We start from the raw sequence: 12,672 nt of genomic DNA on the forward strand, positions 1-12,672 counted from the left end.
TGCCAGGTTTCAATCTCGGAGACATGTTATGTCTCGAAGTTGCAAAATCGGTCAGGTTTAAGGGTTGGAGGAATATTATGAAAGCATCTTACCTATGAATCGACAGATTCATCGTTCTTATGAAGTCTCTGACTTAGAGTAGTCCACTCATCGCCAGGTTTCGATCTCGGAGCCATGTTATGTCTCGAAGTTTCCAAAACCGGTCAGGTTTAAGGGTTGGAGGAATATTCTAATGGCACCGATATTATTTATAGATAGACGGATTCATCGTTTTTACGAAGTCTCTGACTTAGAATAGTCCACTTACCAGTTACCGCCAAGTTTCGAGCTCGGAGCCAGGTTATATCTATGTTACTTAGAGTGTTACCACCAATTTATTTTTTTTTGTAATTTTGTCTAATCCAACGTACCAAAGTTAGGGAAGCAACTGCTACTAAATCTAACGGTGGGAATCTTGTGTTTGTTTGTCAAAAATTGTGTTTCTTTGCCAATCCGTATGCTTTTGCTTAAACCAATCAGAATATTCCACTTTCCCGCCCCAGATCCCGCCCAAATTTGGTCACGTGTCTGCCCAAGAAATTTTCAGACAATATTTAATGTTTGACCACTGTAACGTGCCCTATCCCATGTTAATTCCCCCCTAGTATTTTCACAACGCGCCCAAAATCACTATTCTCTTCACTCTTCACAAAAATAAGAAAACTCTCTCACCAAAAAAAAAGAAAAAAATTTCTCACCTATCGCCATGCCTGCAACTGTGAAGCTCTAACCCTAACAATCTCTTATCGGAAAACCCTAACAATCTCTCATCAGAAAACCCTAACAATCTCTCATCAGGAAACCCTAAAAATCTCTCAATCACTCAAACTCTTCAGAAAACCATAACTATCTATTAATCTCAGAGCTCTTCAACTTTGAAGAAAACCCTAACAAATTTTCAAGAAAAGGATTTCACGAAGGGGTATTCTCTCATACTCTCAAATCTTAAGAAAATAAATCTCTTTGTTCCAGTTTTCTATTTTAGTAATTTTGAGTTTTTTTTTCTTCACATAAATGTTCAGATCTTCACATGCAATTTAGGATTTGTTGTTTCCATGATGAAATTGGTATTGGGTCCTATTTAATTTTTGGAATTTTCGATTTTAGGTCTTTTTATGATGATTTTCATTTCGATGATTGTCTCTGCAGCTCATGTTCTAGTTTTTTAGGTCTTTGTTCTGTGTTATAACAAAAAATCCCCCCTTTGTTCGATGCATGAAGTATAATTTAGAATTCGTAAGAATTTGTGATTTGATAGGTGTAGCCTTATTCTCTTTAGGTGTATGATTTGATTATATTTGTGCCAAAGCATGAAGTGTAGCCACTGTGATTATATTTTTGCAAGGCATAACTGCAATAATGAAGACTAACAAGGAAACAATAAAGAAAAAGCTGGTCATGGAGTTGGCCATAAAGGTAAAGGCTTCTCATCTCAACTTCAGTGTAAATAAATTTATTCACCATATCATTTTAACTAACCTATATGCATTTTTGTTGCAGATGAAAAACAAACCGTCCAAAACTGATAAAGGTTCTCCATCTGCAGAACCATCCCTTCCACCTGAAAGTAGGCGATCATCACCAAGGAACAAGAAGTTTGCGATAAAGGTAATGACTTTTCATCTCAATTTCACAACAAACTACTTACCTTCTCATTTTAACCAAGCTACACTTTTTGCAGATGAAAAACAAGCAGAACACTCAACAGTCCCCAACTGAAAGTGCTTCACTCACTTCAAAGCTGCAAACCCCGACTCAAACCAAGTCCGCAGAACCATCCCTTCCACCTGAAAGTAGGCGATCATCACCAAGGAACAAGAAGTTTGCGATAAAGGTAATGACTTTTCATCTCAATTTCACAACAAACTACTTACCTTCTCATTTTAACTAAGCTACACTTTTTGCAGATGAAAAACAAGCAGAACACTCAACAGTCCCCAACTGAAAGTGCTTCACTCACTTCAAAGATGCAAACCCCGACTCAAACCAAGTCCGCAGAACCATCTCTTTCACCTGGAAGTAGGCGATCATCACAAAGGAACAAGAAGTTAGAACCAAGTGATGTTGTTTCTTCTCTAACTAAACGTGCAACAACTCCAAAGCGTCGTCGACAACCTGAAAGTGCTAAAATGTCATCACCAACTACAAAGAGACAGGCTACTAGGAAGAAGAATGTGCAATCTGAAAGTGCTCAACATTCACAAACCACAACTACAAAGTCCCAATCAAAAATCTCTGAAGGAGATACTGAAAAATCTGGAGTGGGGCGAAAGAATGTAAAGCGAAAACTTGACACAAGCAGCACATGCCCATGTCTGAATGTTCAACTTAGGGATCCACACGACACTCTCGCAGATTTTCAAGATTAAGAAGAAGAGGAAGAGGAGGAGGAAGCTGTGGAAGAGGATAACTCTGATCATGTGGAGCCTGATGTGGAAGAAGAGAATGATAATGGTAATGGTGATGAGCCTGAATTGGAAGAAGAAAATGATAGTGGTAATGATGATAATGAGGAAGGTGAAGAAGGAAAAGAAGCGAAGAAAACAAAATATGTTCCACGTGGTCCAACCCAGATGTATGCACTGAAGTTAGATTCTGCTGATCCGAAAAGAACAATTTCCTTCAACGCTAATGAACAACCGATTGGTGATCCATCTTTGCAACTTGACAGTGTGCTAGGGGTGCTTGTTCGGAAACTTCCATTAACGTACAAGGATTGGAGACTTGTCCCTTATGAAGCCAAAGAAAACATATGGAAGATAGTCTCGGTTCGCAATTGATAACTCTTTAACTCTTTTCATTCGTCAATAATTATTTAAGTTATAGTCAACAATTATTTAATTCATAGCATATTCTAATTCAATTATTTAAATTTATTTGTAGAACCGATTCATTGTGCCTGAGTATTACAAAGACTATTATTTCAGCAAGATGGGAACTTATCTTAGAGAAGCAAGGTCAAGGAAAGATGGTTTGGTACTCGACGCTTTGGATCAGCTACAAGGGGAAGAGTTTGTGAAACATGTAGACTCTATTGAATTCAGAGTAAGTAATTTCTATTATATAGAATGCCTATATATTTGTATTAAAAACTTTAAAGTCTGTCAAATGATTTTTTTACTTTTCTATTCAGGTCAGAAGAATAAAAATGCAAGAAAATCGTTCAAAACACACCACCCCACATACCATAAGTCGAGAAGGTTACGCCCGATTGGAGGTGAAATTGGTATGTTCTACAGTCTTGATATTCACCATGTGAAAGCTACTGCATCGTTAAAAATATAATTGTTTGAAGTTCTCTACAAAGTTTTATCTTAGAAATATTCTGAGATAATACCATGTTGTTATGCTATTCTTGATGACTCATGCATTGATACATTTATTTGGCAGCAAAAAGAGCAAAACACAACCAAAGAGATTGATAGAGCTATAATCTGGAAAGTTGGTCATAAACAGCGCAAAGGAAAGAAACCACATCCTGGTGTTGTAGAAGCTTTGGTAAGAAATCTTCTCATGTTACTTTGTTTTATTTGTGTGTGCTTGAAAAAGTCAAAAATATCTGATGTTTTACACGCTTACACAAAAAAAACTTGAAAAAGCTCGAGAAAAGTATCATGCTGATTGTGGATCATCCGTGACAGATGATATTCTTGCAAAGGCCTTTGGTGAGGAAAAGAAAACTAAAGGGAGACTTAAAGGAATTGGTTTTGGAGCGACACGTAAAAAGGTTGTTGCGCAGTCCCACTATAAGATGATGATTAAAGAGTGTCAAGAATCCTATAAAGCATTGAGTGATCGAGTGGTGCAGCTAGAGGTGAGAATTTAACTTGTCTTTTATTAGGTCTCCTTTTCTTGATAAACTCAAACTCGATAATGCCCCTCATACTACTGATTGGTCTTAATATAGGGAACGAAATCAAAATGTGTCTGCAATGGAGTCTTACCCTCTCACATGTTAAGTCCCAGCAACAATCATGAGCCTAGCACTAGCAGAAATGTTATCTGTAATGAAAGAGTCTCAACTGATACCACTCCAAGTCATGTCAGGCAACAAAATGAGGTTCAAGTGCCAAAGAGATTCCAAGTTTGCAAGTTGTTAAGCTGGTACAAGGAGGACGAGGTGGTTGCAGAGGCTGAAATTGCTGAAACAGATCCAAGTAAGCAGATACATGGAAAACCAATCGGTCTTGGAGCCTACACTGTATGTGTGAAGGTTTCTTATGTGGATGATGCTCTTGTCTACCAAGCTACTTCAGAAGTCAGAACTGTTCATGATGCTGTTTCAAATTTTATCACATGGCTCAAAGATAGAATAATCTACCAATAGACTTCTTAATCTTCTGTGATCTTTTTGGAGACTTAACTTTTGGTAACAAACATATCACTGCCACTTTTTTGTATGTTTTATGTATATCACATTGGTATGTGAATGCTTTAACTCTGGGTTTGGTTTAATTTGAATGAATCTTTCAGTTTAATCCAATTGTTTATTTACATTTCAGTTTAATCTAGTTGTTTCTTTACATTTCACAAATAGTAGTGACAAAAGTGAAATATATATTCTGAAATATGGGTTTGATCTTATTCACAAGTATTGTAAAATAGTTTATTTACAATCATAACTATGTGTTGTCCAAGATAGTCCTACTACACATAGTATAGTTGTATCAATGTACTTCTACAATGCTAACAAGTGTACTGACTGTAATATTCACAATACTAATAAGTGTTGTGTTAACAATTTCTGCTACCCATGACAATAATTGTAAAAACAAATGTTCTACAATGCTAACAAGTGTACTGACTGTAATATTCACAATACTAGTAAGTGTTGTGTTAACAATTTCTACTTCATACCACAATCATTGTAAAATGAAATCTTGCAACATCAGCAGGTGTTGTTCAGAATAGTTTTACAACTCAAGGAAGAGTAGTGAGAGGAGTATTCACAATACTAATTGACATCGTGAAAAGGTTTTCAACTACATAAACTAGATATTGTGAAACAGTTACTTTACAACATAAGTTTGTGTTGTCCAAGATAGTTCGGAAATTCATACAAGTGTTGTGCAAATATTATTCATAATACTGGTAATTGTTGTTGCATATGTTTCTACGATATGCTACTTATGTTGTCCACGATTGTTCTACAATACAAGCAAGAGTTGTGTTAGGTTATCAAAAAAAATCGAAAGAGAATCACAACATTGACAAACTATTGTCGAACCATGAATCACATCACCCTTTACAACACTTGTCAACCATTATAGAAAAACTTGGACTTTCTACAATACCCCCGTTCCACAATGCATGAAATGGAGTTGTCGTAGGGGTACTGCAACTCTTATCTTGTGTCGTCAATGATGATTTTTCCCGTAGTGCTACGTATTGGATAATATTTATTGATCAGCTTTTAAAGAAGAAAATTCCACCACGGGATATGCTTTTATACTTTACTCTGTAGACAACGACACTCTCATGCATATTTCAGCAGTGGAGTGGGCTTCCTCAGCTTTTCATGCAGAGTCAAAAGCTTTGCTAAAAGCTTCTACATGGCCAAGTGAAAACATATTATCTAGTGTCTCAATAGTAATAGATTGCAAAATCTTGGCGGATACAATAAACAAGACTTGCAAAAATTCTTCTTGGAGTGTAGAAAATACCATACATGCTACATTCTCTATTCTGGAAAAACTCCCACAAGCTCAAGTGAATTATATAAACAGGAAATATAACTATATGGAGGATTACATTGCTAAAAAAGCGCTTCTAAAACGCGTCTAAAGCATCTTCGGCACATATCACCCCCGCTTCAACAAATTTCTTTGAAATCTTGTGTTGTTTCTAATATTTTTGATAAAAATGAGCTAGTAAATCTTTTGTATTATATTTCTTGATTAATATAATTTAACCTTTTCTCATTGAGCCAATTTGTGGCTGCAAATTTTCATATGAAAAATCTCTCTTACAAATTCCAGCTTCTTTCATTTATTTTGTTTTGTTCTCATAACATTGAACACGTTCAAGATAAAACTAGTTCTTGACAAAATAAGCTTCTCATAAACAACTCTACAAAATATTCAAAAAAATAAAATGACAACCCTACATTGACCGACCATTCCTTCCTCCTTTTATAAAAAAAAAAAAAAAAAAAAAAAAACCATTCCTTCCTCCTTCATTCCACCTCTTTTGAATGAAAGAAGAATGGGGAAAAAAAGAGTTTTGCATGTGTGACCAAACCAACCAAGCGATATGACTTGGATGGATGTGGATGCCTTTCCTTCAAAACCTTATCCTCTCCCACTCCCACATACGAAAACAACAACTCATTCAAAATGAAGACGATAATGCCGAATCTCATCACATCTTATAGATAAACCACACAAGTACTCTTAAACCATAAACTAATCCTATTTGTTGTGGTTTTTAATGCTTTTGTTCTCCACCATTAGTATGCCTTTATCTTCTTCTTATTTATTTAATTAAACAAAAAAGACTTTAATATCATCCAGCCATATACTATATATACAAAATCTTATCCCAAGTATTTTTGAAGCAACATTAGTTGGAGCAACAGCAAAAACAAAACACAACAACAAGAAAAGCAAATTCAAAAAACTTCAATCTTCTATCTTGAATCATATGTCAAATATGGGTGAAATGATGGTAAAGAATCAAAGCAATTTCATTAATCTCTTATCAGCTAGGCAAACCGTGTTTCCAATGGTGGCCGAACGGTGGGGTGTGGTTGACAGTAGCAGCGAAGATGAACTCGGTGGTATTGATGAAGCTATGTCTTCAGCATCATCTTTTGAAGAAAATCATTCATCATCAAGCGGTTCACTTGGTTCAAATTCTGACGCAGAAGATTTACAAGACGACGCGTCTTCGTCTTTCGAAGCGGCGGCGACGTCGCCGCGGTTAACCAGAGGACCGTTATATGAATTGTCAGAGCTCATGAATGAACTACCTGTGAAGAGAGGCTTGTCTAAGCATTTTCAAGGGAAGTCGCAGTCTTTTACTTCGTTGTCTAACGTGCAGACGTTGGAAGATCTTGCGAAAAGAGAGAACCCGTATAAGAAGAAGCAGATGATGATGAAATCATGCAAGAGTTATGCGTGTGGATTGGATAATAGTAAATCATTTGCGACGAATAATAGTTCGAAGATGATATCGAAGAAAGGTTCGAATAAGAGTGTTGGGTCTTTTTCTTCTTTGTTGGGGAATAAGAGAAATGGGTTCATGAGTTGTAGTATTAGTCCTCCTATTCTTGAGTAGATCATGATCCTGACAATATTTTTTTATTTGAGGTGTAATATTTTGATGATTTATAATGAAAATTTCATAGTTTTGTTCAGATATGTAGTAGCTTGTGATATTTATAAATATAAGAAATTTTCTTGAGAAATCTTTATGGTCTTCATTCATAAACACATTCTTGAAGTCACAAAATTTTCAAGCTTATTGAAATTCAGATTTTCTTCAAATTTTTGGATTTTCATTCAAATTTCTTTCAATTTAAAGATTTCGATTCATGTAATTCAAAGAAATTTCAAGAAATTTGATCAGTATTAGAAAATTTCTGAATTATCAAGAAATTCAGATCCAATTCGATTCAAACGGGTCAAACACGGGTGTTCAGCCTAGTTGAAGTTAAGCTGACTCGTTGAGTCAACTGCTTCAGCTGACGGAGTTTTTGTGGCTGCTGGTAGAGACTGGGGAGGGGGTTCTAGTCTTGATGGTCGCTGGCTGCTGCTAGTCTTGATGCTTTGCTTTGCTGGTTTTACCTCTTTAGTGTGTTTGACTCAGGTATAAAACCAAGGGTGCCATGGAACTGAGGGTAGAATTCAGTCAGAAAATTTTAATTAACGGCATATCAGATGTAACAAAGGAGAAGAATATTTCTTTAGTTCAACAAATGTGCAGCGTGCAACAATATTATGTTATTTTCGCTCAGGCTACCGCAAATGAAAATTTCTAATTTATGGAAATGTCTGCACATCATAGTTCCTACAGGTAAGAAGTTTGCGCTCTTCTTGTTGGTCTGTAAATACAGTCTCAATTTAAAATAAAACAGGACACAGACAAACAAAAAAAAGACTTCAGCCTCTAGAGCATCACTATGGTGCCATCCCAACTAGGTTGGCACCACAACCACCACCAATCCATTTGCAGAAGGCAAAAGAAGTCGAAGCAAACGCTAGAATGTAATCAAAAAACGATTACTGGGTCACTCAGATGTCATTGATTAAAGGACCGATGAGACAAGAACTCAGAATGTCCTCAACTGTTCTGAAATGATTAAACAGATGATGAGATTCTGCTTTGGTAACTCTCCAGGTCTTCCTGGTTCTGTTCTTCATTCATACACCTTTACCAAGTACATTTTATAGCCGCTCCATTGACAATATTGATGTGCTTAGCTCCAACCAAATAGCAACTTTCATGAGTGCGTGGGTTGGCACTGACTCATCATTGCCAACAATCAACATGTCTGCACAAAAAAAATTTGATGGAAGTAAGAAAAACAAATGATTTGATTGTAAATGCTACCAAACATTGAAGGCTGGGACTTGATGAAACATATTAATTGTTGTTTGTCTAAACTAGTTACCTCTCAATCGTAGCCGTTGGGCATTGCCGTTGATTCACAACTCTCTAAGTTAGAAGTACCTAGTACCTACAATAACAGCTTGGACCAAGAAAATATATATAAGAATAAGATCAACCAGCAATCTAAAAGACAAGTGCATGGTTAACGTAAAATTGTATCAATGAAGGAGTTAAAGAGGATCCAATGACAACGTGCATACCATGTCTTCTACATCTCCTGGTGTACCAACCACCAACGATGGGTTCCGCCGAACTTCATTCAATCCTCAAGAATTCTGCAATTACAATGTAATATATTAAGATAAGTTTCCAAGCGCGCAATGACCTCAACTTGAAAAGGCCATTTATAACAAAATTAAGACAATGAAACAAAGTAGAGGAACAAACATAGAGAGAGAATGGACCTGTAGGTAGTGAATGGAATTAGATGGTGTTGGAAGAGATGAATTGCAGCAAAGAAATTTACTTCTTCTGATCAAACATCAAATTAATTAGTTTATCTTTACCAGTTGGATCTTCCAGTTGCTCGTCTTCTCTTTGAATATAATCAACTTTCAACTCTTCAAGAAAGGTAAGAGCATTCTTGAGGTCGTAGGGTATAGACTGCTTCAATTTGTCACACTTCCATATGGTTAATTGCCTGAGAGAAGTGAATGATCGCAAATCAGGGAGTACTGTTAAAACAGGACAAGTACTCAAATGCAATGATCTGAGAGAATTGCTGCGATTGTTGGAGTTGGAGTTGATCATAGGACATGAAAAAGACAGTATTTCTTCGAAATCATCATCGTCTTCATCCTTGTTGTTGTAGTTGTTTATATCATCATTTCCAATCAAAAACAACAAGTTGTTTAGATCATCAACTCCAAGAAAACCTCTGAACTTAGCACAAGTCCTCTGGTAGCCAAGATTGAGGTTACTGCCTTGCTGTTGGTGTCGATTAAATTCAATACCTTAAGAAAAGTATATGAGTTTGGTGTGCTTCTCAGCTTTGGACATTTCTGGATTTCAAGCGTCACAAGGAAAGGAAATGATTTGTCAATTGGAAGAGGAGAAACCCATTCTATTAGATTGTGCATTTCTCTGATACTCAAACGAATTAAAGAAGGAAATGATGATATTGCAGTGAGATTTTCAGTGCTACCACTATTACTGTTACCGTTGGTGCTGATTCTTTCTTCTTCTTGCTGGTAATGGAACTCGTCACCCAAACGCTCCACTGACCTCATCAAATCAATACTAAGAAACTTAAGACATGGGAGCATGCCCAGTGATGGTATCTTCTCACATCTATTGCATTCTGAAAGGCTTAAATCAACTAAATTTGGAAGGCAATTGGATGAACCCATCCATTCCGGAAGGTTCAAACCCGAGAATTTTTGTATATTCAATCTTCTCAAATTAGGGTGAGGTTTGAGACCCTCCAACACCTCATCAAATGCCATTTCATTGCCATCATTGTCACCGCAACACCAATCTAGAAACAAACTCCAAAGGTTTATCTTATCCTTTAACTTCGCTCTCCCTGCGTCAATACCACCCCTCACAAACCGCAGATTGAGAATCTTTAACACTTCTAGAGAATTTAGGTTGGCTAAATCTTCAATCCCATCACCACCACCACTGCAAGAGATGGTTTCGTTGTTCCTCACTGTATAGGATTCTAATGTTTCAAGACAAGTTAGAGTTTCTATACCTCTGGGCATTTCATCTATTCTCCATCCATTATGTTTAAGAATTCTCAATTTTGGCCAATTTATTTCTTTTGGAAGCTTACAGTCTCCGAATACCATCATCTCCAAACTGCAAAGGCTGCTAATGCATGACTCGGGCATTACATTAATCTCAGTATGTGACAAATCCAGGCACCTTAATCGTGTCAATGCTCCAAGTTCTTCAGGTAATGCTTTCAACGTTGCACAAGATAGAAATTCCAACTCTCTTAGATCATTCAAAGACCCTATATTTAGAGGTAGGGAGGATAAATGACGGCAAGAACTTAGATGTAATGTCTGCAGATTGGTAAGCTTAACGACAGAATCAGGTAGTACTTTAACATCTGAATTCCTGAGATTGATGTGCCTTAAGATTTTCAAAGACCCAATTCCTTTGAGAATCGTTTCTACTTTTGTACACCCACTGAGGACCAATGTTTGCAGATTGTAAAGTTGATGGATGGATACATCATGTCCATCAAAAGCACAATCAGATAGGTCAAGGTACCTCAAATGTTTAAGCTTACATATAGGAGACTGAATGCCTAGATTATACCGACGCTGCAAATAAACTACCCGCAGTTTCTTGTTACAAAGTAAACGTTCTGCTAGATGATCATTGCCAAGGGAAAAAACAGACCTCAGTCTTTTTGCTTTTTCCAGGACTTCTGAAAATGCTTTGGATGTTTGTTTGTCTAGCACTAATTGCAAACGACGAGCTTTAAAAATAGATTCCATTGCATTGGAATTCACAATCTTGATATCATGAACACCATTGACACTCTGAGCAAGATCGTGTACTAAATCATGCATCTTGCAGGTATCAATGTCTCCTAGGTCATCCTTTCTCACATCTTGAAAAAACGAATTAGCCAGTAAACTATGAAAATAATCATTACCAACATCTTCTAGTGATATTTGACTTCCACCATGAGATGGATGAAGGAACCCTTCAGCCATCCACAATTGAATCAAAGTTTTCCTATCAATTGTCATATCCTTTGGGAATAAAGAGCAATAGGAAAAACAATGTTTCAAATGCGAGGGTAATTTATCATAGCTTAATTTTAGTATTGATATGATTTTTGTTTTCGCATTTCTAATACTCAAACTATCATGGTCACGAATTAACAACCAATCATTCTCAGTTCTATGCAAGCGCATAAGATTTCCGAGAACATTTGCAGCAAGTGGTAAACCACCACAGTTTTTTGCTGTTTCCTTTCCTATATCAGTCATTTTTGGAGTCTCTAAGGCTCCACCAGAAGAATATGCTTTGATCTTAATGATAGACCAACAAACATTATCAGGTAAGTTTTCTAAGATGTATGGTGGGGTAATACTACTGACAATGAATGCAACTTTTTTGCTACGTGTAGTGACCAAGACTTGACTCCCCTGAGCACCCACGCCTAGTAAACCTCTAAGGGTATCCCAGGCCTCTGCATCCTCATTCCATACATCGTCAAGTACCAGGAAATATTTTTTGTCTCTCAACAGATCTTGAAGTTCATTAACCAAGACAGTGACATTTGATACATCATCACACTTCTTGTTAGTAACTGACTCAATTATGTTTATTGAGATCTTCTTGATGTTAAAATCATCAGACACACAGACCCAAATTCTTCTATCGAAGGAACTCCTTATTGAGTCATCGTTAAAGACCATTTGAGCTAGTGTACTCTTACCGATACCTCCCATACCCACTATGGATAGGACAGAAATCTTTTCTTGTTGGCTAGAATTTATGAGAGATGAGGCTGATGATGATGTCTGGGGTACTCTAGTTAACATCTTTATTATAGCTGCTAGTTCATTGCTTCTTCCTACAACATTTGATTGGTTTTCAAAGGATGAAATTTGTAGGTTTTGTTGCACAGTGTTGTGATCTTGAGGCTACTATCTGAGGTAGTGTTTTGAAACTGAAACTTTGCCATGTTACTAGAAATTTCATTTAGGCTTCCAATAATACCTTTGATTCTATGAGCCATCTTCAAACGAAAAGCAAGGGAATTGAAGGATGAAAAAAACTCTCGTACCTTCCTACGGTTGCCACCCATTTCAAATCGACGTATGGCTTCATAAGCAAACTCATCCAGAACATCATCAGCATCATATACGACATCCTTGAGCCTCTTTAGCCAGAGTGTGACAGCCTTTTCATTTGATTGATTTTTCTCCGCATCATATGTTATGGCCTCAATCAACTCCAGAGTATCTTTAAGTTTTTTCAGCTCTTTTTTGACACCCCAAGCCATACCAATCTGTTGAGCAACAACAGAACCTAAATTTTTCAACAAAC

General features: G+C 36.7%; 2 protein-coding genes across 3 annotated transcripts; one reads left to right on the forward strand and one right to left on the reverse strand.

Moving 5' to 3' along the window:
• Nucleotides 1-6,690: 6,690 nt before the first annotated feature.
• Nucleotides 6,691-7,317, forward strand: LOC113316427. Its single transcript, XM_026564608.1, has one exon. It carries the CDS (start codon nt 6,691-6,693, stop codon nt 7,315-7,317), a length of 627 nt encoding a protein of 208 aa, XP_026420393.1.
• A 689-nt stretch (nt 7,318-8,006) lies between these two features.
• LOC113317739 (putative disease resistance protein RGA1) lies at nt 8,007-12,184 on the reverse strand. Of its 2 annotated transcripts, none has more exons than XM_026565879.1 (4): nt 9,057-12,184; nt 8,853-8,927; nt 8,654-8,719; nt 8,007-8,533 (listed from the first exon to the last, which is right to left on the reverse strand). In XM_026565879.1, exon 1 carries the CDS (start codon nt 12,162-12,164, stop codon nt 9,504-9,506), a length of 2,661 nt encoding a protein of 886 aa, XP_026421664.1. In that variant the 5' UTR covers nt 12,165-12,184; the 3' UTR covers nt 8,007-8,533; nt 8,654-8,719; nt 8,853-8,927; nt 9,057-9,503. The 2 variants fall into 2 exon arrangements, with proteins under 2 accessions (XP_026421664.1, XP_026421663.1); XM_026565878.1 differs by having other exon boundaries at nt 8,654-8,731.
• Between the last annotated feature and the right edge of the window lie 488 nt (nt 12,185-12,672).

This window comes from Papaver somniferum, chromosome 10, assembly GCF_003573695.1.
Source record: "Papaver somniferum cultivar HN1 chromosome 10, ASM357369v1, whole genome shotgun sequence".
NCBI lineage: Eukaryota > Viridiplantae > Streptophyta > Magnoliopsida > Ranunculales > Papaveraceae > Papaver > Papaver somniferum.